Source organism: Mus caroli, unplaced genomic scaffold (assembly GCF_978045245.1).
Source record: "Mus caroli unplaced genomic scaffold, Mus_caroli_1 scaffold_7, whole genome shotgun sequence".
Taxonomy (NCBI): Eukaryota; Metazoa; Chordata; class Mammalia; order Rodentia; family Muridae; genus Mus; species Mus caroli.
In genome coordinates, this window is record NW_028227262.1 from 56,862,768 (window position 1) to 56,887,915 (window position 25,148).

Genomic DNA, 25,148 nt, shown 5'->3' on the forward strand with positions numbered 1-25,148 from the left:
GGTGTGTGGGCTCATCTCTGGGTCTTCAATTCTGTTCCATTGGTCTACTTGTCTGTCACTATACCAGTGCCATGCAGTTTTTATCACAATTGCTCTGTAGTACAGCTTTAGGTCAGGCATGGCGATTCCACCAGAGGTTCTTTTATCCTTGAGAAGAGTTTTTGCTATCCTAGGTTTTTTGTTATTCCAGATGAATCTGCCGATTGCCCTTTCTAATTCGTTGAAGAATTGATTTGGAATTTTGATGGGGAATGCATTGAATCTGTAGATTGCTTTTGGCAAGACAGCCATTTTTACTATATTGATCCTGCCAATCCATGAGCATGGGAGATCTTTCCATCTTCTGAGATTTTCTTTAATTTCTTTCTTCAGAGGCTTGAAGTTCTTATCATACAGATCTTTCACTTCCTTAGTTAGTCATGATTTTATATTATTTGTGACTATTGAGAAGGGTGTTGTTTCCCTAATTTCTTTCTCAGCCTGTTTATCCTTTGTGTACAGAAAGGCCATTGACTTGTTTGAGTTAATTTTATATCCAGCTACTTCATTGAAGCTGTTTATCAGGTTTAGGAGTTCTCTGGTGGAATTTTTAGGGTCACTTATATATAGTATCATATCATCTGCAAAAAGTGATATTTTGACTTCTTCCTTTCCAATTTGTATCCCCTTGATCTCCTTTTGTTGTCTAATTGCTCTGGCTAGGACTTCACGTACAATGTTGAATAGGTAGGGAGAGAGTGGACAGCCTTGTCTAGTCCCTGATTTTAGTGAGATTGCTTCCAGCTTCTCACCATTTACTTTGATGTTGGCTACTGGTTTGCTGTAGATTGCTTTTATCATGGTTAGGTATGGGCCTTGAATTCCTGATCTTTCCAAGACTTTTATCATGAATGGGTGTTGGATTTTGTCAAATGTTTTCTCCACATCTAATGAGATGATCATGTGGGTTTTGTCTTTGAGTTTGTTTATGTACTGGATTATGTTGATGGATTTCCATATATTGAACCATCCCTGCATCCCTGGGATGAAACCTACTTGGTCAGGATGGATGATTGTTTTGATGTGTTCTTGGATTCGGTTAGCAAGAACTTTATTGAGGATTTTTGCATCGATATTCATAAGGGAAATTGGTCTGAAGTTCTCTTTGTTGGGTCTTTTTGTGGTTTAGGTATCAGAGTAATTGTGGCTTCATAGAATGAGTTGGGTAGAGTACCTTCTGTTTCTATTTTGTGGAATAGTTTGTGAATAACTGGGATTAGATCTTCTTTGAAGGTCTGATAGAACTCTGCACTAAACCCATCTGGTCCTGGGCTGGTTTTGGTTGGGAGACTATTAATGACTGCTTCTATTTCTTTAGGGGATATAGGAGTGTTTAGATCATTAACCTGATCTTGATTTAACTTTGGAACCTGGTATCTGTCTAGAAACTTGTCCATTTCATCCAGGTTCTCCAGTTTTGTTGAGTATAGCCTTTTGTAGAAGGATCTGATGGTGTTTTGGATTTCTTCAGGATCTGTTGTTATGTCTCCCTTTCCATTTCTGATTTTGTTAAATAGGATGCTTTCCCTGTGCCCTCTAGTGAGTCTGGCTAATGGTTTATCTATCTTGTTGATTTTCTCAAAGAACCAGCTCCTCAATTGGTTGATTCTTTGAATAGTTCTTCTTATTTCCACTTGGTTGATTTCACCCCTGAGTTTGATTATTTCCTGCCGTCTACTCCTTTTGGGTGAATTTGCTTCCTTTTGTTCTAGAGCTTTTAGGTGTGTTGTCAAGCTGCTAATGTGTGCTCTCTCTAGTTTCTTTTTGGAGGCACTCGGAGCTATGAGTTTTCCTCTTAGAAATGCTTTCATTGTGTCCCATAAGTTTGATTATGTTGTGGCTTCATTTTCATTAAACTCCAAAAAGTCCTTAATTTCTTTCTTTATTCCTTCCTTTACCAAGGTATCATTGAGAAGAGTGTTGTTCAGTTTCCATGTGAATGTTGGCTTTCTATTATTTATTTTGTTGTTGAAGATCAGCCTTAGTCCATGGTGATCTGATAGGATGCATGGGACAATTTCAATATTTTTGTGTATGTTGAGGTTTGTTTTGTGACCAATTATGTGCTCAATTTTGGAAAAGGTACCATGAGGTACTGAGAAGAAGGTATATCCTTTTGTTTTAGGATAAAATGTTCTGTAGATATCTGTTAGATCCATTTGTTTCATAACTTCTGTTAGTTTCACTGTGTCCCTGTTTAGTTTCTGTTTCCATGATCGGTCCATTGGTGAAAGTGGTGTGTTGAACTCTCTCACTATTATTGTGTGAGGTGCAATGTGTGCTTTGAGCTTTACTAAAGTTTCTTTAATGAATGTGGCTGCCCTTGTATTTGGAGCATAGATATTCAGAATTGTTAGTTCCTCTTGGAGGATTTTACCTTTGATGAGTATGAAGTGCCCCTCCTTGTCTTTTTTGATGACTTTGGGTTGGAAGTCGATTTTATTAGATATTAGAATGGCTACTCCAGCTTGTTTCTTCATACCATTTGCTTGGAAAATTGTTTTCCAGCCTTTCATTCTGAGGTAGTGTCCATCTTTTTCTCTGAGATGAGTTTCCTGTAAGCAGCAAAATGTTGGGTCCTGTTTGTGTAGCCAGTCTGTTAGTCTATGTCTTTTTATTGGGGAGTTGAGTCCATTGATATTAAGAGATATTAAGGAAAAGTAATTGTTGCTTCCTATTATTTTTGTTGCTAAAGTTGGCATTCTGTTCTTGTGGCTGTCTTGTTTTAGGTTTGTTGAGTGATTACCTTCTTGCTTTTTATAGGACGTGGTTTCCGTCCTTGTATTGGTTTTTTTCTGTTATTATCCTTTGAAGGGCTGGATTCATGGAAAGATAATGTGTGAATTTGCTTTTGTTGTAGAATACTTTGGTTTCTCCATCTATGGTAATTGAGAGTTTGGCTGGGTATAGTAGCCTGGGCTGGCATTTGTGTTCTCTTAGTGTCTGTATAACATCTGTCCAGGCTCTTCTGGCTTTCATAGTCTCTGGTGAAGAATCTGGTGTAATTCTGATAGGCTTGCCTTTATATGTTACTTGACCTTTTTCCCTTACTGCTTTTAATATTCTATCTTTATTTAGTGCATTTGTTGTTCTGATTATTATGTGTCGGGAGAAATTTCTTTTCTGGTCCAGTCTATTTGGAGTTCTGTAGGCTTCTTGTATGTTCATGGGCATTTCTTTAGGTTTGGGAAGTTTTCTTCTATAATTTTGTTGAAGATATTTGCTGGCCCTTTAAGTTGAAAATCTTCATTCTCATCTACTCCTATTATCTGTAGGTTTGGTCTTCTCATTGTGTCCTGGATTTCCTGGATGTTTTTAGTTAGGATCTTTTTGCATTTTCCATTTTCTTTGATTGTTGTACAGATGTTCTCTATGGAATCTTCTGCACCTGAGATTCTCTCTTCCATCTCTTGTATTCTGTTGCTGATGCTCGCATCTATGGTTCCAGATTTCTTTCCTAGGGTTTCTATCTCCAGCGTTGCCTCACTTTGGGTTTTCTTTATTGTGTCTACTTCCCTTTTTAGGTCTTGGATAGTTTTATTCAATTCCATCACCTGTTTGGTTGTATTTTCCTGCAATTCTTTAAGGGATTTTTGTGCTTCCTCTTTAATGTCTTCTACCTGTTTAGCAGTGTTCTCCTGTATTTCTTTAAGTGAGTTATTAAAGTCCTTCTTGATGTCCTCTACCATCATCATGAGATATGCTTTTAAATCCAGGTCTAGCTTTTCGGGTGTGTTGAGGTGCCCTGGACTGGGTGAAGTGGGAGTGCTGGGTTCTGATGATGGTGAGTGGTCTTGGTTTCTGTTAGTAAGATTCTTAAGTTTATCTTTCGCCATCCGGTAATCTCTGGAGTTAGTTGTTATAGTTGTCTCTGTTTAGAGTTTGTTCCTCTGGTGATTCTGTTACCCTCTATTAGCAGACCTGGGAGACTAGCTCTCTCCTCTGAGTTTCAGTGGTCAGAGCACTCTCTTCAGGCAAGCTCTCCTCTTACAGGGAAGGTGCACAGATATCTGGCATTTGGACCTCCCTCCTGGCCGAAGATGAAGGCCCAAAACAGGACCTTTCCCAGAAGCTGTGTTGCTTTGGCCTGTCATAGAAGCTGTTAGCTTCTGTAGTCCACACTCTCACCTGTGCAGACTACTTTCGGCGGAGTCTCAGAACCAAGATGTCTTCCGCCGATGCTGAGGCAATGCCCTCTCAGGCCGGGCGGACACCTGTCCTCTGGCCGGGAAGGTGGCCGGATGTCTGGAGCCCGAAAAGGGCGCTGCCTCAGCTCTGTGGCTCCCTCCTGTCCCAGAAGCTGTTAGCTTTTGTAGTGCACACTCTCACCTGTGCAGACTACTTTCAGCGGAGTCCCGGAACCTGATGCAGAACTTCTTTAAGATTGCGTGGTTCAACTCATTCAGCATGTAGCCAAGAGAAGCAAGGAAGATAGATTGAGGAAGAATGTGTGCAGGGTCACTGTGCTGGCTGCTGTGGACTGTCAGTGACAGTTACGGTCATGTAGGAGACAAGCCACTGGGAGTGTCTGTGATGAGATTTCCTCCCAGAGAGGTTTCACTGAGGTAGAAAGGCCCATCCTGAATGCAGACAACACCATTCCGTGGGCCAGGGTTCCAGAATGGATAAAAGGGAGGATGCAAGCAGAACACTGGGGCTTGTCGCTAGCTGTTTTCCGGCTGTGGCTCATGTGAACAACTACTTCACACATCTGCCTCCAGGCCTGACATGCAATACCTTCATACCGAGAGCCAAAATAAACCCTTCCTTCCCCAAATACCTGATATGGTGTTTTGTCACACCCCAACAAGACAAGTAACGAATATACATAAGAACCGACCCTGGCCTCTGTGTCTCCCAAGGAGAAAATGGACTTATTGGCAGGATGCCATCACTGTCGGCATCAAGTTGAGTGTTCCCATACGCAGTGAGTAAGAGGTTGGAGGTGATTCTACCTGTGGTACCTCAAAATTCTGGGACAGGTAAGAACAAAAAAAATCCCAGGCAACCCTTCTCCGGTCCCCTTGCTAGAACGCTAACTTGTAAAAACCTGTGTCGAACATGGTTAATGCAGTGAAGAGTCAGAACTAGGGCAAGAGGACCCCATGGTCTCTCAAGCAGCAGCTTTCCATGGGCCATAAGTTCCCTGCTGCTGCAGCTCACGATTTATACGTGTTTGGATGTACACACACGTGCAGATTTCTTGGAAGAGGGTCTATAGTGCCCATCAGATCATAAGAGAAATGTGTCCTGTTCTGCCACCACCCAGCATAAGCATTCAGCCATCCAAGGCTGAGTTCAGCTGCAGGTCAAGCAAATGTGCTGCAAGTGGGATGCGGGGCTTAGACTTCAAGCACTTGAACCTTAAAGGTGAAGCACAAAGACCACAGGAGTAAAACAACCTGTGAAGAAGGATCAGAGAAACGACCCTCCCCAGACCATTTAGACATAGCTCACATCTCCTCCCACTGGAAATGAACCACCCTCTTGGTAGCTTCCTCTTTCCTGGCAGAGCTTTGAAGGCAAGGATCTGCCTGCACAGACAAGCTTCTCACAGGTATTAGGTACTGAACTTAAACTCTGAACTCTTTCAGTCCCTGCAGAGCCTGACCTGGACCAACACTTGCCCTCCGGGGAGCACCCCCACCAGGCTTCTCTAGTTGACCAAGAGTCCCCAGTGAACAGTTAGCTGTTTCAAGCCCAGGGGTTCTCTGGGGCAAAGTTGGGCAGAAAGAGTGACACCCATCCAAAGGATATTAAATGAAGGAGGAGCCGTCATAGAACGTGTAATGCAGCTTGATGGGCTTCTTGGGCCCCTTCCACTCTTGAGAATGGCGGCCCATTTGAGCATGCTGGCTGGAAGGCTGGTGAGGGGCGGAAGCAGTAATCTGAGTCCCCGTAGTGAGAGGATGGTGAGAGTCCCCCTTGGAGGCCAACATTAAATGAGAGGATATCCTTGACCTGTAGTTTCGAAAAATCATGGGGCAGGAGGCATTCCTCCCTCTCCATAAGATCCTTTCGGCCTCTCTGTGGGAAGGAGATGAACGCGTCTTCTAGGCGCTCGTTCTCACTCTCCAGAGAGGTTCTCCATAGCCCCTTTCCAACATCCAAGACTCCCACCCCAGTCCCCTTGTCCTAAAGCACAGATCCCCATCCTGTTCTTCCTCATATGCAAAGGTAGTATTTTTAGGAGGAAGTGGGAAGGTGGCAGCGCCCTGGGAAGATTAGCATTGTCTGATTGCACCTACAGAGCATGGCTGCGCACAGAGGGGGACTCTGGAGAGCCGCTAGTATCCCTTCACCCACTATCCTGAAGTTCCAGGTGGGATTATTCTAGCACACCACAGTACAGAGGTAAGCTGAGTGGCTGCTCCTACCTGTGACCTGGCCCAGTGATCCCAGAAGACATAGGAAAGGGGGTTAATCTTTATAAGCTGTGCCATTAGAGAAATGGTTTTCTGCTAGGCCTCACAGTATCCCCAAGTAATAAACTGTGAATCACCTATGTGAACAAAATTGTTTTGAGAGAGTTTTTTTTTCTTGAACACTTAGCAAACTATGTCCCCAAAAAATTACTACTTAGGGCACAAAGTCTATGAACTGCAATGACACAAATGACTTCCTTGGGTGAGGGAGGATGTTTCAGAGGCAGAGACAGCTGAACAGGAGTTGGGCTAACAGAGCAGGGCCAGCTCCGCAACTGCTTTTTTTTTCTTATCTGTAAATCGGATGGACTATGTGGTGTGTGTGTGTGTGTGTGTGTGTGTGTGTAAAGGACATAGCTGGGCTGACATGAGGTATGCATTTACTGCTGTGACACCCATCTGTCCTTGTGCCCCATGTCCTGTGCCCCAGGCACTCACATGTGGCGACACATATCCTGCAGCTTTTCCCGGGCCTCGGGGCAGGGGTCAGGCAACTCAACAACAGTGTTTTCAGGAGGGGTCCGGGCTCGGACGGGCTGAGGCGAGACATCATCCACGGGCTTTGCCTTTGCTGTAGTCAGAGGTGAGGAGATAGAGATACAGATATGGTGGGCTTCAGAGGTGGGTCCCTGAGTGTCACATTCTCCTGGGAAAGGACTGCAGGACATGTTAGGAGGCTCTTTTGTGCTATGCTGCAATAGGGATCATTGCCTGCTAACTGGGTCAGTCGATAATTCAGAGGCTGAGGAACACAGCGGTGAACAGCAGCAATAGCAACGAAGTGGGCCTCACTGCCGATGCTTCCATTGTCCCCTAGAGTCAGCCCCCCTTTTACCAAGAACAGTGAAGCATGAGGAAGACAAGTCACACAGGCAGCCAGGATGGGTGAAGAACTGGCTTCAAGCTTCTCAACTTCTAGCCTTACCTCCAATATCTGTGGGAATTAAAGGGGCAGCATGAGGCCTCCCTGGCCCTCCTTCACTACCCGACCCCCCAACACTCACACACACCTGTCTGTCTAGCTCATCTGTCATCATAGTTGGCAGGATGGATGGAAAGTCCCGAGGCCTTTCCTATTCTCAGCAGGCTCCTCCCACACACCTTCCCTCGGGAGCTTCTTCCTCTCATCTGCTATCTATTTCCCCTGCTGTTCCCTCCCTTCTGGGTAAGACTCTCTCAACAGAGCAGGAGAGACTTCTGTGGCTTTGCTTCTGCCCACACATAGCAGTAGTCCCTTCTGGAACGCAGAACTGGAGCCTGCTAAGTTTGGGATACAAATGCCACTGTTTCTCCCACTGATGGTGTGGCTGGACAGAGCTGTCTCCTTCACACCCTAGATACTGCCTGGGTTACAGAACTAGATCGAGTGGGGTTGGGGGGTATGTAGGGGAAGCAATGCAATCCTGCTGCTGTGACTAGATGTGCTGCGGCTCTGGAGCACTTATGAGGACCCGTGTGTCCCAGGATACTGAAGCTCTGTGGCTGGAGATGGTACCTTTCTTCCTGCTATCCTTTCCCGTGCAGAGGGAGAAGCTCAGGCAGGCTGTAGAAGTCTGGTAGACCAGCTGGTAAGGTGTGTTCACTCCCATAGCAGAAATGTTCATGGAGGATTCTAGGGGAAAAGAGTAAGTCTTCTAGCCGAGCTGTGGTGGCGCATGCCTTTAATCCCAGTACTCAGGAGGCAGAGGCAGGCAGATTTCTGAGTTCGAGACCAGCCTGGTCTACAGAGTGAGTTCCAGGACAGCCAGGGCTACACAGAGAAACCCTGTCTCAAAAAAAAAAAAAAAAAGAGTAAGTCTTCTTTACCATGCTTAACACTTCGGTTAAATTACAAAAATGTAAAGTGTTCTTCTCTTTTAAACAGTGGGCCAGCTATTCCAAAGTTACCTGGAGTCATAAACCAATCAGGAAGTCTTGTAAGGAAAGACCTCATTTTGTTGCTCGCTATGAAACAGTATCTGCAATGGGCCATACTTTGTCTTCATTGATGGACAGTATATTTCTAAGTTTTCTGTCTCTCCAAATGACTCTAACAAGCAACCCTGCAGGACTCCTGGAGTGGAGTTGTGGCTAGCACTGGGAGCTGATTCCCACATACCATAAACAGGTGAGCTCAGACACGGAGCGCCAGGATTGACAGCAGTCTGAGGGGTGACTTCCTTGCTGTGACATCTTTACCATGTGTACTAAAGGGCTACTCTGCAACCGCCTGGAAATTGTAAAACCTCGAGGACAGACTGCTAAGAAGCACACCGTAGGAAGGGCCTGAGGGGCGGGACTGTGCGTTGGGAGGTGCAGACGCGTCCACCAACAAGCAGCCGCCCTCTGCCAGAGGTGCGTGCGCTCTTCTTGCCAGCAGCACAGCCTCTGGAGCTGCTCCACAGCCACTTCCACCCTTGGGAGCGTGGGCCTTTCTCTCACCTTGCGGGCGTGCTTGCCCTTGTTCCCTACCTTTCCCCAGCTGTGCTGTACTTAAGCAGCTTTTCCCAACAGTGCCAGTCAGGCAGTCAAAGGCCATCTCCTTTGCGTTGAGATGGAGGAGCTGGCTGGCCTCCACAAAGCGCTTGGTGATGTCCAAAGGATTGGCACCTGCTGAAGGAAAAAGGAAAGACAGTGTTTTCCTCCTGGCATAGATGACTCTTCCAGAAAAGGGCCTTTACCAATGGCCCAGGAGATAAAAGTGAAGATGCAAGGATGAGGAGTCCCTGAAGTGCACGCTTGGTTGGACAGAGAGTTTAAGATCCAGCAGGCAGTATTTTGCTCCCAGCTTACCTGCTTGCCTGCCTTCATGCTCCTCTACCCCTGCCCACACCCTGACCCCCTGTCCTCCTGCCTGCCCCCTTCTCCCCTGCCTGCCCACAGCTGACCACTGAGGACTTCTGCTGAACTTCAGGGTCTTCCCCAGCCCTAGAATGGCCCTCAGTTAGGAGGCACTGGGCTCTTAGAATGCCTTTGACATTGGTTGAACCAGACTCTTGATTCATGAATTCCATGTCTCCACTCATCAATGAAGCTCTGCCCACCTCTGCACCATCACCTCAAGCTCTTCCTTCAACACTGGTAACCTCTCGCTGCCACCACCGCTAAGTTTTGAATGGGCTCTCCAGAGATGGGTGACTGGAAGGGAGGGAGGGTGGGAGAGCAGGGGGGAAAGGGGAGGGTACTGGGTAGGAAAAAGGGAGGCACATCTCTTGCAGCAGACTCATGGCCATGCTCCACCCATTCCCAGTGCATACTTATACAGGTTAAGTATTCCTTATCCCAAGGTTTAGAACCAAAAGGGTATGGGGTTTAGGGGAGGTTGATATTTTGAAATGTCTTCCTATATATACTGGGATGTATGGGGATGGGACTCAAAAGACATGGAAATTCTCTGATGCTTCCTGTGCACCCTGTATGCATATTGAATATTATCTTACATGCAAATTATCATGCACTGTCAGCAGTGGAATATTCCATTGTGGTATCATATGGGCACTCAATAGCCTTTAGACCACAGAATATTTTAGATTATGTATGCTCAACTCATACCTGTTGGGGTGCATGTGGTATACACACACACACACACACACACACACCCTACCTAGCCGTGTAGAAACAGAGGAGAATCTGCGAGCAGCCTTACCAGAGGCAGACTCCACCATGGCCTTCATCTTCAGGGAAAGCAGCTCTGTCAACAGGTGGATGGATTGCCGCTGGAACTTATGCAGGGTGTTTTGGCAACTGGGCATCAGCTTAGCAGAGGTGGGGGTGGGGGTGACGTACTTGCCCCCACTGGTGGCTGTGGGCATTAGTGGAGGTGCTGGGGCTGGCGGGGGTTGCTTCTTCTGCATGGGGAAGACCTGCACTGGGATCACTTCTGCAAGCACCACCGTAGGAGTCCCAAAAGTGACCACCAGATCCTGGATCTCGGAGGCAGTGGGCACCGCAGGGTCGTTGATGAGCTCCTCCCAGGTGAACTCAAAAATATTCCTAATGCCCTTTGGGATGGAAATGCCCGAGTTGCGGCAAAAAATGAGGAGTTTGGAGACGTGCGCCAGCAGTTTGGGGGCCGAGGCTGAGTATTGCAGGTACAGTTCTCGGTTGCTTTTGACCTGGTTCATGTTGTCTGGGCAAGCATACTGCTAGGTGATACTGTCCATCTCGAGGGAGAGGGACACTCAGCTGTAAAGACTCAGCACCCTGGCAAGTGTCTTCGCAAGTGGGCCAGAAGCTCTTACCTACAGAGAAGCCTCGGGGAAAGATGGAGTGCACATGCAGAAATCACCCTCAAAGGTCACTGAGCCATCAGTTTCTGTCTCAGAAGGATGAGAAGGTTGCTGGTCAGCCTTTCATGCCAGAATGAAGCACTGCTCCCCTCCCCCACCTTCCCAGGAACAGCAGTGTGAGAGAGCAACCCTGGGACAGGCCTGCTGCTAAGGGTGGGTCCAGAAAAGTTCCCAAGAGGGTGACAGGAAGTGAGGGCCTAAGGGAGGAACCTTGGGAGCTAGATGAGCAGAAGGGGCGGGGCCTGGAGGGAAGTCTCACCACACCTTTGTAATTAGTGACCTGGTGGAAGATCTGCCTGCGGCCTACTGACAAAAGCCTGTAAAAAACCAAAAGGATGCCGTTGGCTCTCTCCAGAGACAGGAACATGGGAGCTATGGATCACACGCCTGTGGTGGGCATCTGAGGACCCAACATGTACAGACTAGGCCAGACAGAAAAGCCTGGAGGGCGATGCAACCCCGAAGTTCAGAACCTGATACCACATTCCACCAAGCCTAGGACATGGACAGCTGGAAATGCACTGTTAGAAAGACGCCACTGAGCTGGGCGTGGTGGCACACGCCTTTGATCCCAGCATTCGGGAGGCAGAGGCAGGCAGATTTCTGAGTTCAAGGCCAGCCTGGTCTACAAAGTGAGTTCCAGGACAGCCAGAGCTATACAGAGAAACCCTGTCTTGAAAAACAAAACGAAAGGAAGGAAGGAAGGAAGGAAGGAAGGAAGGAAGGAAGGAAGGAAGGAAGGAAGGAAGGAAGGAAGGAAGGAGGAAAGAAAGAAGGACGTCACTGACCGGAGGATGTACCACAACAGCACAGATGTTATAGTGTAGAAAATGTATACCCTTACACTAGTGGACAGTGGGAAGCATTTTTCCTCTTTCACAGAGCTGCTCAAAGTCTCTCAGTGTTCAAGTAAACATTGTGTGTGTGTGTGGGGGGGTAGAATTTAGCAGATAACAGATTTATGAAAACAAACTTTTCTGGACTTTATGCTCTATGAGAACAGTGCTTGGTTGCTTATTTCTGAGGGCCTTCGTGAGGATGTGAGCCTCTACAGTAGGGCAATGTGCAGGAGTGTCTACTGAGAGCAACTCGCCAGGGCTTTCTTTGCTTTCATGGCCTTTCCAGCATCTTCCTTCAGTGCTGGCTCACCTGTCACCTATCCAGAAGCCAATCCAGCATCTTTACCATGATGTCAACCACAAGAGCAGAGGGCAGGCTGCTGGCTGCATCCTCTCACCATCCTTGGCACTAAGTGCAGCCGTCCAGCCATCTCTTTTTCTACTTCCCATCCTGTCCACTTTCCCAAACAGGCAATTCTCTTTGCCTTTTCAAGCTCTGACCTTGGGAACCACCCCAAGGTCACCATTCCAGGATAGTTCCTTAGGGAAACACCTGCAGTGCTTACATTGAAGGCCCATGGTACTCTTTTCCAAGACTTTGGCTGATGAGGAACCGAAGCCCTTGATTGGGAGTTGTCTGTTCCTAGATTCAAAGCATGGAGACTTTTGCAAATACTACACCACATTCTCTGGCCTTTGAGCTATCTTTGCTCATCCATCAGGAACAAAGTTCCTAAACAACAAGAGTCCCATAGGACAAAGCTAACATTCTACAGGCTTGAAGACAAAGTGGCTTCCTGTGTCGATTTGCTGACCTCTGGCATTGCCATTTCTCAGCTTTGCAGACACAGAAAAATAGATTTGTTCTGGAATGATTAGTCCACAGAACAAAGACCCCATTCAGAATCTCGGGCAGCAAGGCACCAAGCCAGAGGGGTCTGACCCTAACTGTACAGGGCAGATGATGATGATGACGACGACAATGATATTTCTTCCCCCATCACCCCCCACCATCTCCCCCTTTTTCTCCTCCTCCTCCTCCTCCTCCTCCTCATTCCTCTTCAGTCAGGACTCAAAGGAAGAAAAGAGGATGGTTAAGCAGTCCCTGAAATTGCTCAATGTTACCTATTTGGAAAAATTCTCCCCCATCCTCCTAACTAGTTCCTACCATTTGAGGTTGATTATGAAGACATGCCATACAAATAGATAAATTTATATATGCATGATTATGTGTAGATGTATGTATATGTGCATGCCAACACGGGGAGGCTAGAGGTCAATCTAAGTGTTGTTCCTCAAAAGCCACACACCTTGTTTTATTCTTAGTGGGACCTGGGGGGTCACTGGCAAGCTAGACCAGGTGATCAGTGAGCCACTGTCTCTCCCCAGTACTGGAATTACACTACCTACTACAAAACACACATGGCAAATATGATACTGGGTGTTGAATCTGGGTCCTCATGCTTCACAGCAAGCAAGATACCAACTGAGCTATTTCTGAATATCTCAGATTTGGCTGCTGTGGACATTTAATATGGAGTCATGAATTATGTGGTCCTTCTTACCCTCTGAGGAGCTACTGGCACTTGATGGCTACCAGAGGAAGAAGTCATGTTTGTCAGAGGATGTGGCCACTGGTATGTTTCACATGTACCAGTTGGACCTACACCCATGTACAGCTGCACTAATTGGTCTTGGTGGGCATGGTGATTTAAATGAGATATGTCCCAGGCTCATTCATGTATGTGAACTCTTGGTTCTGAACTATGGGAACCTTTAGGAGGTACAGGCTTGCTGGCTGAAGTATCATACAGGGTTGGCTTTGAGGGTTTATACCCTTACCTGACTTCCTAATCTCAATCTCTCTCTCTCTCTCTCTCTCTCTCTCTCTCTCTCTCTCTCTCTCTCTCTCTCTCTCTCTCTCTCTCCTCTCTCCTCTCTCTCCCCTCTCTCTCTCCCCCCTCTCTCTCCCCCCCCTCTCTCTCCCCCCCCCAGTTTTGGTTATATAGAGATTTAATCAGTCAGCTTTATGTTACTGCCTTTCCTGGATGCACACACAGGCTTTCCCTCTGGAACTCTAAGCCAAAATAAACTCTTGCTTCTGTAAGCTGCTTACGGTCATGATATCTTATCACAGAAATGGAAAAGTAGCTAATATAGTGAGCTTTAAAAGCAAAAAAAGGAAAAGAAGAAGACATGAAGTTACCAGGTAAAAAGATTAGAGAAGTTCAGAGGAAGTTAGTAGGAAGAAAAGGGGCTGGGTGGTCTGATCAAAACACATTATATGCAAGAATGAAATTCTCAGAAAAAAATATAATATATATATATGTGATCCTTTGTAATGGTTTGTCATGATGCTTTTAAATGTTATCCATGGTAGGCTAGGCATGGTGGCATACACATTTAATCCCACAATTTGGGAGGCAGAAGCTATCAGATCTCTGAGTCCAAGGCCAACTTAGTCTACAGAGCAAGTTCCAGGACAGCCAGGGCTACACAGAGAAATGCTACCTCAAAAAAAAAATTTTTTTTTTTTTGTTTTACTCATGAGCTGAAGACATGAATCAGCAATTCAGAGTGACACAGGTTCAATTCCCAGCACCCACATGGTAGCTCACAGCCATCTCTAACTCTAGATCCAGAGTATCAGACCCCTCTTCTGGCCTCTTCTGGCACTGTACAAAGAGTGCACAGACATATATGCAGACAAAACACTCATATACATAAAACAAATGATTTGTAAAAATTTACCCACATGGCAGCATGCATAAGTATGTCATTACTTTTAGACTTTTATTGCTGTTTGTTGAGACAGTCTCACTGTTGCTCTGGTTTGTCTAAAACTATGTAAACCAAATGGCCTCAGCACTCCCAGAGATCCAACTATCTCTAGCTCTGAGATGAAAGGCATGTGTCACGAGGCTGGAGGAATGGCCCAATGGTTAAAAGCACTGGCTGCTATTCCAGAGGACCCTAGTTCAATTCCCAGTACCAACATGATGGCTCGAAGCTATATATAAATCAGTCCCAGGGGATTTGATGCTCTCCTCTAGCCTTAAGAGCACCAGGCATGCATGTGGTACATAAACACAGATGCAGACAAAATGCCCATACACAAAATAAAGTTAAAAAGCATGGAACACCACACCAAGCCTTGCTTTTCATCTTATCATTTTGTCTGTGCATGTGTGTGTGTGTGACATGTATGTGAAGGTCAGAGGACAACTGTGTAAGGTTGACCCTCATCTACCTTTACATGGATTCAAAGGATTGAACTCAAGTTGCCAGCCTTACACATCAAGTACTTCACCTGTGAACTATCTTGCTCACCCTATGTTATGTGTGTGTGGCAGGGGGACATGTGCGGGAGGGTGTGTGTGTGTAAGTGGAGGCTACATGCCAGTTTTCAGTGACTCTCTTGATCATTCTCCATTTCACATTTTTTGTAGACAGGTTTTACACCAAAACTAGAGCTCACTGATTGGCTACACTGGCTGGCGAATGAACATTAGAGATCCTCCTGTCTTCGTCTCTCCCTGTCCCCATCACTCCCTCACACCACACTGGGGCTGTAGTCGTGCCAGACAGGAGTGATAGAGAGCAGAACTCAGTTCCTCATTACTTACACAGAAGGCATTTTATTGATTGAGTCACCTCCCCAGGGCTCAATGTCTACCTTTCTAAGAACTCTCAGACTTTACCAAAGCAGTGACCCTGCTTCACAGTCACCAGCAATGTTATGGGGATCCCAAGTTCTATATGCCCTTTTGGACAGTCTTGTCACCGTTATTGTTTTGATTCTGTTTTGATCTGGTGGATGTGAAGTTAGTGATTTGATTACAATCCCATGTCTCTAATGACATTAAACACGTCACACACTAATCAGGTATTCTTTAAACTTGGAAACATATCTACTCAGACCTAAAGGCCATTTTATTATTTAAAAAGTTATTTTAATTAAATGCATAGGTATTATATCTCTTCAAAATCTGTATAAAAAATGAGTGTCTTACTACACTGTACCTATAAGATGAAGAGGAAGCTGTTGGCTAAAGGACCTTGAGACTTATTTTTAAAGGAGGCTGCATTTAAGGAGAAAACAAACAAACAAACAAACAAACAAACATTTCTCAGTCACTGCCCTGCTTCCGTGCTTGCCTGGAATGGATGAGGTAGGCATATCTCTAGCAGCCATTTTGAACCATGAGGTTACCTTGGAAAAAGGAAGTGATGAGCTAGGGGGAGCCATTCAGGACAGTAGAATCTAGACTCCTGATGACACTGTGGAACCCTGTACCATCTTTTTACCTGTCTCCAAACTTCTCTCACATGGGAAGGTGGGCCCTTTGTTTCTTGTGTCTACAAGTCCCCTCTTCATTCAGAGCTCTACTCTTCCCATCAAATGTGATTTCTGAGTAGCCATTTTAGGTCAACCCAGCTCTCCTCCTTGTCCACCTAATTTGATTCTACGTTCACTTTTCCAGGATTGAGACACAAATCTTGCCCTTGAGAAACATGATGTCAAAAGTAATAATGAAATGAAACTGGCTTACAATAGGAGTCACACTACCAAAAACAATGTATAAAGGCCATGGATCTATATTAGTTATGTTTCTATTGCTGTGACAAGGTCATGACCATGGCGACTTATGGAGGGAGGGGCTTCTATCCGGGTTTATGGTTCAGGAAGATAAGCATCACTGTCACAGTGAGACATGGGCAGCAGGAAAAGATGACGGCAGGAACGCTGAGAGTTCACCTTCCAAACTTCAGGCAGCATGCAGAGAGCAAACTGAAAAGGGGACAAGTCTTTAAGCTCCCCAAACCTGTCTCAATGGCATTCCTGAAGCCTCCCCACAACTGTGCCATAAACTGGGGGCCAAGTACTCAAATGCCTGAGAATACAGAGGGACATCTATTGTTCAAAGCTACCACATCCTACTCCCTAGCCCCTAGTCTCATGGCCTTTACATAATGCAAAACAATCAGCCCAACTTCTAACGTCCCTGTAGTTTCTCAGTCCCATCACTTTTTAAAAGTCCAAAGTTTTACTGAGACACAAGGCAATCTCTTTTCTGTAACCTCCTATGAAATTAAAAAAAAATATATATATGTCCAAAATACAATGGCATAGATGTTCATTACTGTTTCAAATAGGATGATTGGGGACAGTGAAAAAATACTGGATCAAAGCAAGTCCAAAACTCAGCAGGGCAAACTCCAAATCCTGTGGCTCCAATGTTTGATCAGAGTTTAGATGGTTACGTCTCTCCAGCTCCGGGCATGTCTCTCTCAGGCTGATTCCACTCCCTCTGGCAGATGTCTCACGGCCCTGATATTTCAAACACGCTGAGGTCTCTGATGCAACATAAGCTTCACTTCCTCTGCTTCACACAGAGGCCCCCATACGAGGCTTCCCTGCTATATGCCTGGATTCTGCAGCTCTCTGAGACCAGAGGAAGAGTCTACAACCTCTTAACTAGTGTATCCTTCATGCCTCTAAAGTGAGCACCACATGGACCCAGTCCAGTTCCCAGCTTTGGATGAACCCTGGCCCCCACTGAATCACACTTGCTGTACTTTTTGTTTATTGTTACTTTCTAGAAGCAGAAAATTCTCCATGCCTTTTCTTTTCACAAGTTGGAAGTTTAGCTAGATGAGTTCTCAGTTCTCTCCCTACTACTACTGCTACTGATCAGACCTTTCTTTTAATTTCCCTAACTCTTTCAGCACAAGACTTGTCTGCAACATTAAGCTTCCTGGGATTCTTTTTCTTCTCAACCTATATTTTATATTTCTTTCTGCCTCCCTTGCTCTTCTTCACTGCCTATGATTACTATCAACTATGCAACAGAGTCAGTAGCAGGCTGTCTTAAAATCTACTCTGCCTCCGAAGAAATTAGTCCATTGCCTGTAAACTCAGTCTCACGAAGGCTCTTAGAAAGGCAGCCACATTTTTGCCCAAATATCATACTAATGCTCTCCAGTACACTTGCTAATATGGTTCCCCTCTGAAACCTCGTATGTTGGGCCTCCACGATCCATGCAGCTCTCAGCACTACTGTCTTCCAAGCTCCAACTAGGATGGCCCGTTAAACTCTGCTTAAAGTGTGCAGCTGCTTTTTAAAGATTTATTTATTTATTTATTTATTTATTTATTTATTTATTTATTTATTATATGTAAATACACTGTAGCTGTCTTCAAACACACCAGAAGAGGGCATCAGATCTCATTATGGGTGGTTGTGAGCCACCATGTGGTTGCTGGGATTTGAACTTCGGACCTTTGGAAGAGCAGTCGGGTGCTCTTACCCACTGTGCCATCTCACCAGCCCCTCAGCTGCTTTTTTAGTCTAAAACTTTACAATTTTCCACATTCCTCAAAACAAACAAACAAACCAGCATGGTCAGGTCTGTTACTGCAATATCCAACTCCTGGTATTTGTTACTTTTCTATTGCTGTGATAAAATTCCATGGCCAAGGTAATGTATGGAGGAAAGGATTTATTTGGGTGTAAGGCTCTAGAGAGAGACACACGATCATCTCAGTAGGGAAGCATGCCAGCAGGCAGGCATGGCAACAGGAGTGGCTTCCAGCCTGAATTTCAGTTTTCAAGCTGCAAGTAAAGAGAAAATTCAAAATGGTGCAAGTCTTTAAGCTCTCAAAACCTACCTCAGTGACATACCTCTCTAGCAAGTGCATACATAAGCATGCATGTGCATGTGTACAAACATACAAAAGCACACAGATACACACAGTGTACAAACTGGGGGCCAAGTATTTCAATTCCAGAGAATACAGAGGAACATCTATCATTCAAACCACCAATAACACCAAAGAAAAACATCAACAGGAGGCAGACCAGAGGGTGTTCCTGAAGCTAAGAAGTTACCAAGCAGATAGGAGGGGAAAAAACAGATGATGGAATAACAAAGCCCTCTAGGAATAGTGTGGCACGGTGGGCACAGAGAGCCTGGGGAAGCCACAGATGAAACAGGATCATGCCTGCTTAACCAATGCTTGTAGTTACTATATATGCAAACGTTTCATTCAGCACCGACATGGGCACATGATGACAGATGGCGTCCTCAGCACTGGACCCTTCGGGTCATAAGTGGAAATGTCCCAACATTTGGTGACATCACAGTTGTCACAGCCATGGCAGCATAGTGCAGCATATTGCTCCTATTTTTGTGATACTGGTATGGACACACCCACCACAAAACACGTATGAGAAGAGGTACATTTTGGCTGAGGTTTAAAAGGAGGACACATATCCTTCCCTGTAGTGGTACTGAGCCACGAACAAAGTTGGGTAAAAGTGCCGAGGACTCAAAAACAAAAGGAAAGCAGGCTTCCCCGGTCATCTGGCCATGCTTCCCTAGTTTCTGGTTCCTTCTGGCTTGGGTCAGAAATACTCCTCTAAGGGTTTAATGTGTAGAAGTGGTTTGTGTGACTGCCCTGTGAGTAAGCATGGCTTCTGATAATGGAAGAGATGTCCTCATCCCTGCTGTCCCCTGAGCTGCTTGGCATATAAGGTAGTATTATCTAAAGAGATGCTAGAGAGTTCTCCAGCAGGCAGGAAAACAGGCCACACAGAGAAGTGCATCTTAGCACACATGATGAGGGCCAGTATGCATCCTGCTCCACCCTGTCATGCCAAGGCTCAACAGGAAACCCTGGCAATACAGTCTTGGGGTACCAACCCTTCTAAATACCTGACCCCTCTACAGGGACAGTCATTGCAGTGTTAACAGGCCCACTGAGATGAATTTCCTGAAAGGATCGATTAAGAATGAATGCCTTTCCATGTCAGTGAGTGATGCTACTTCTCAAAGTGATACTCAAGGGGACATTTCAAAGACAGAGGGAAGGTGGCAGTGTGAGAAAACAATTTAAATTGATCTAAAAGGTGCCCTGGCTGGTCCTTTCCTACCATGTCTGAATGCTGACCAGTGCTTCTGTTTCTGTTATTTTGATGAACTACTAGGCAATAACTAAAAGTAATTGAGCAGCTCTGTTTTAGAAACTTTAAATGAAAGCAAACCAGCTACATGTAATGTAAATGGTACATTACACACTGCACTGACCAGCGCTCCCTGGAAATTTAAACTAGCATCCAAGAAGCCAAATGTTCTGCACGACTCTCAGAGTACCTGTAACCTAGGAGACCAGGTGGAGAGCAGAGCCAGGTCTTTTCTTTTTGCTTTTTTTTTTTTTTCAATTTTTTTATTAGATATTTTCTTCATTTACATTTCAAATGCTATCCCGAAAGTTCCCTATACTCTCCCCCAACCCTGCTCCCCTACCCACCCATTCCCACTTCTTGGCCCTGGTGTTCCCTTGTACTGAGGCATATAAAGTTTGCAAGACCTAGGGGCCTCTCTTCCCAATGATGGCCCACTAGGACATCTTCTGCTACATATGCAGCTAGAGACACAAGCTCTGGGGTACTGGTTAGTTCATATTGATGTTCCACCTATAGGGTTGCAGATCCCCCCAGCTCCTTGGGTACTTTCTCTAGCTCCTCCATTGGGGGCCCTGTTCCAGCTCTGAGAAACTTAATGCTGATAGTGTACAAGACACAGAAGAGGACAAAGCATGGCCTGGGAAAATGCTTAAAACAACAAAAGGTGAGCTTTGGGAGCTGGGGAAACATGGCAGTTAGAAATGGATTTAAATGAAAAAGAAGGGAGGGAGGGAGGGAGGGAGGGAGGGAGGGAGGGAGGGAGGGAGGGAGAAAATAAGAAGAAAGGGGGATGGGAGGAGGAAGAAAAGAAAGAAGGAAGGGAAGGGAAAAAGAGAGGGGGTGTTTAAACTCAGAGTGGAAAGGAAATGAGCCTCTGACTGTTATGTGTGGACACCCATTTTCTGTACACACGTGTGCTGCCTGGATATCAGGAACCACTGCAGGGCACCAAGGCTCTGCTAGAGGTCAGGGTTTAGTTTATTTTTTATTTTATTTTTGAGAGCACATATCACCGTATAGCCCTGGCTGAACTGGAACTCACTCTGTAGACCTCAGAGATCTGCTGGGATTAAAGGCATGCACTGTCAACCTGAGCAATGGGCACGGGTTCAGATGAAAACATGGCTTCACCTGAACAGCTCGACTTTCCAGTTTCCTAAACATTACCATCAACCCCAGGGCCACACTGAGCCCTCACCAGTACACGTGAATCACTCACTCTTCAAACACGAAGGCACATACCAATAGCCTCCATAAGTCACACGAGTCCTCAAGCCACATGAGTCTCTTCTCACCATTTTCAAGCCAACAAATTATTTTTAGTTATTATCACTCACCTTGGCTATGTAGCATTTTATGTGAACAGTCTGGCATATAACTGACTCAGCTTGTCTTACTGGTTCAAAAGGAAACTTGAGCCACATATGGTGTGGCTATCCTGTTGTGTTAACTGTAAAGACCAGTACCCACCCCTGTTCCGGATTCTAAATTCCACTGCCTCATCTGTATGTCACAACCAGACCAGCTGAAGAGCAACCCAGGGGAATTAGCCACGCCTCTGGCAAATGCATAGCTAAGTGCAGCAGGCACCTCATGTATATGGATTCAAATGCTCTCCTTTGGGCATTCTGCAGGCCAGCAGAATGATTCAGTACACCAATTCAAAGGAACTGCGCCCAAACACACAAAGCCCAGAGGAGAGGTTACAGTGAAAACAAGGAACTCAAAGCAGTCTTCTCAATGGCTTGCTCTGCTCTCCAGACATGCAGAGAAGACACGAGAACATTCTCCTGTAGGCTTAACCACTTCCAATTCAGACACGGTCATAAGTCTTGGATGTGCACCTGGGAGAAACCGGCTTGCCAATCTTTGGTCATTAATGGGAAGATAATGTACAGGGACCACAAAGCCAGCAAATGGTTATTTGGAGCAGTCCTGCACACAAGTTAGCACAACAAAAGGATTCAACTTCAATTTCCCTAATGTAAATTTAACACTTGGTGGGAAAGGGGGCAGGCAGCTGAGCGAAGTGCTTGAGACCTAGCTACCTAAGCTTGAACCTGGAGCTAACCCATGTAAAGGTGGAACAGGAAAACCAACCCTACCAGTTGTCCTCTGACCCCATACAGAGATACACACAGTAACAAAATTTTGAGCTTAAAAGTTGAAACTGGAGCTGTAGCTCAATGACAGCACACGACAAACATGTGCAAGGCAAACCTGACACCTCAAACCACACACCACCAAAAATTTTTAAATTTAAAACTTCACTCAACTATCAGAAGATTTATATGTTTGAGACAACCTGGATATGAATTTAGTACTTTTCAACTGCTTTATGACACCTAAATACAGATAAAAGTGTATCTGTACTGAGTGTGCAAACTCGGCTACACTGCAGGCTACAGTGCACTCTGGAATTTAGTATGAAAACAAAGCAGACTGATCTCTGAGTTTGTTGCCAGCCTGGTTTACATAGCAAGTTTCAATACAGCCAGGGATTTTATATATATACAGAGCCCCTGACTCACTCACTCTCTCTCTCTCTCTCTCTCTCTCTCTCTCTCTCTCTATATATATATATATATATATATATATATACTTTTTAAAAAAAGAAACAAAGTACCTCTTGATGTTTTCTGTATCCTGAATGTATATTAAGATGTTCTGAATATATTAAGTTCAATAAAAAAATTAAATTCTTTTCTTTTTTTCCTTTTTTCTTTTTTTTTTTTTTTTTCAAGACAGGGTTCCTCCATGTAGCCCTGGCTGTCCTGGAACTCACAAATTTGCCTGCCCCTGCCTCCCAAGTGCTGGGATTAAAGGTGTGTGCCACCATAATTTCATTTTTAAGATATGGTTCTAACAAAGTTAAAAATGGCCTGGAAATGTAGTTCAGTTGGTAGAATGTTTACCTAATGTGCAAAAATAACCCTGGGTTAAAAACCCAGCAAGGCATAAACCCGGTGGGGTGGCCACACCTGTAATCCTAACACTCTAGGGACAGAGCGGTACACACAAGAGGATCAGAAAGTCGATACTGACACTTGAGCCTCCTGTGGCTCTCCATCCATCCACACTGTGCTCAGGTGCTGAGAACAAGTGACTGCTGAGCGCACATCCCTCGAGGATTAGGAACACCAGAAAAGGGAACAGAGTGCCAAGCTGGAAGGCAGAGGACTGAGAAATGCCATCTTCAGTGCAGAGCATAGCCATTGCACAGACACAGCACACCCAGTCTTGACAGTAGCTACAACTGCCTGCACAGGGCCTACAAAAGTGACTATCAGGAGCAATCACTGATTGGGGAGGGGATCAAGGGGCCCTATCTCTCCTTGCTGAACAATTGGTTGGGATGGATTCTGATGGTAAGGCAGTCATTGCCTAGGTCCCAAAAGACAGATCACAGATAGTCTCAGATAAAATCAGTGGATCACAACACAACAAAATGAAAAGATGGGAAAAAAGGACTTGTGTGGAAGAGGGGAAGTTGACAGGGTGGAAGGAGATCTGAGGAGGGCAGAAAGTGAGGGGAAACAATACACTATGCACATACATATACAAAAATTGTCAAAGAATAAACTAAAAAATGTTCAATCTCTGCTACATACGAAGTTTGAGCTACAAGAAACTGTCTCCCCCCAAAAGGAAAGAAACAAAATGAAAGTGAAACATTGATTGCATCCTTAGGAAGCCAATAGTCTTTGGTGCGTGGCTCTGAACTCTGAGGACTCTGCTGCCATCTGCTGGACACCCTGGCACAAAGCTGGTCCATGAAAAGTAAGTTTCTGAAGCTGACTTCAAGCTAAATCTGAGGGACTGTATACAGACCTTTTAACTGGTGTCGTAAAGAGGTGACTAGAAAGAAACTTAAGTCTTCAAAACCTTGGAGGAAAATGACCTACAGGTACTAGATGAGGTGAAGAGTAACTGCGCTTGACTACTGCTGCTGCTCACCAAAGGGCTGTGGTGGCCAGGTCTTCCCATGCCTTCTGGCTCCATTCAAATAGGCCCATTGCTGCCTGGCTGTCACTCCTGCCTTCTCTTATCCCACCACATTCTCTTCTTGATACTCTGCCTCATAAAAGCACTTTATCTCCAGCGATCAAACTGTTTTCCTTTTATTCTGCCTGCAGCTTGTATGTAGTCCAGGCTGGCCTTGAGCCCACTGAGATTCTCCAGCCTCTGCTCCCAAGGTGTGCACCATGTTTGGCTCTTTTCTGCTTTTGCTTACAGTTGTGACATGTCTAGTAATTCTATTTCCTTCTTTCTCCTCTAAACTATTTCCTTATTTTAGCTGAATTTATAGTTTCGGCCCTTATCTTTAGTCCTCCAACTTTTTTCTGGCTATTCTGGGTCCCTAGTATTTCCATATGAATTTTAGGATACATGTGTCATTTCTGGAAAAAAAATAAGGGTAGCTGAGTTTTGATGTATTTAAAGGAGGTATTTGCCTGATGAGACTAACAGGACTGCATTATGTCTAGCTTCTGCTTTTGTTGTGGAGTTCAGAGGTAATTTTGGGATTTGTCCAAACTTTGTTAATACTGGGGCAAAAAGACTGGCAGCAGAAGATACTAGGAAAAGCTTAAATCTGGAAATTAGACATAAGTCTTGTTCCAATACAAATGCCACATGACTTCGAGGAAGAACGGGGCATTTCCACTCATGTGAGCAGAGACAAAGCATCAAGGAAACCCCAAAGAGGTGGGTTTTCCTTTGCTACGCTGTCCCAGAGGCTTGGTGGTCAACTCCTGCCTGCCTGACTGCAGCTGCATAGGTGAATGCTCCCAACACCCCTACTGAGTGACGTCCTTTAGATTCCTGTGCACCAAACGTCCCTGCTAAATAAGAATATAGGCAGGGACCTACCTGCTCAGCACCATGGGGTCCAAGTCTGACCTACTCAGAGAGTCAAGAAGACTAAAGTAATGGAGAGCACCAGAAGGCACAGAAGCAGGAAACAAGTCAAAGCTCTAACTGGCAAAACTAAGGAACACTGGTTTCTAAACAGCTCAGCAGCCTTTGCAAATGCCCAAATAATTCAGCCCAACTCCAGATATCTGCAGAGGACAGACATAGGCAACTGAGTAACAGGGAACAGATCATCTACCAACTTCTACCTCTGAACTGTAGGTGCTCTTCCCCGACCTTAGAGCTTCAGATGTGACTACCTAGTGTCCCAGCAGCTTCCTTTTCCCACACAGCCCTCTATAATAGGCCCTCATTTGCCTGTTGGACAAATCCTCCTGATGTTGCTCCATCACCTGTCTGGGAAGCTGAATCTGTGGAGTAGACACCTGCATGCTAACACTTCTGAAAAGAAAATAATGGAGCCCTAAAAGCGAAGTCATGAGAGGGTGTGTTTGTAAAGAAGGGTTAAAGCCCCTCAGAGGGGTATGGAGAGATGAATCCGTAGTTAAGAGCACTGGCTACTCTTGTTGTGGAGGACCAAAGTCCCGTTCCCAGCACCCACATAGTAGCTTGCAATTATACATAACTCCCGTCCCAGGGTATCCTACACCCTCTTCTGACCTCCTTGGGCACCAGGCACACATGGTACACATATATACAAGAAGGCACGATGTTCACATACATAAAGTAATC

General features: G+C 45.3%; 1 protein-coding gene across 1 annotated transcript in view; it reads right to left on the bottom strand.

Annotated features, from left to right (window-relative positions):
- Window positions 1-22,076, bottom strand: part of Fam194c (family with sequence similarity 149 member C) — a 57,776-nt gene extending 35,700 nt beyond the window's left edge. Inside the window, exons 1-8 of the mRNA XM_021165293.3 lie at window positions 20,879-22,076; window positions 10,997-11,049; window positions 10,090-10,758; window positions 8,916-9,056; window positions 7,960-8,076; window positions 7,390-7,398; window positions 6,903-7,035; window positions 5,797-6,066 (exon numbers count right to left, since the gene is read on the bottom strand). Coding sequence (XP_021020952.1) covers window positions 5,797-6,066; window positions 6,903-7,035; window positions 7,390-7,398; window positions 7,960-8,076; window positions 8,916-9,056; window positions 10,090-10,567 — 1,148 coding nt within the window. The 5' untranslated portion in view covers window positions 10,568-10,758; window positions 10,997-11,049; window positions 20,879-22,076. The remainder of the gene's footprint in view (window positions 1-5,796; window positions 6,067-6,902; window positions 7,036-7,389; window positions 7,399-7,959; window positions 8,077-8,915; window positions 9,057-10,089; window positions 10,759-10,996; window positions 11,050-20,878) is intronic.
- Window positions 22,077-25,148: the final 3,072 nt, after the last annotated feature.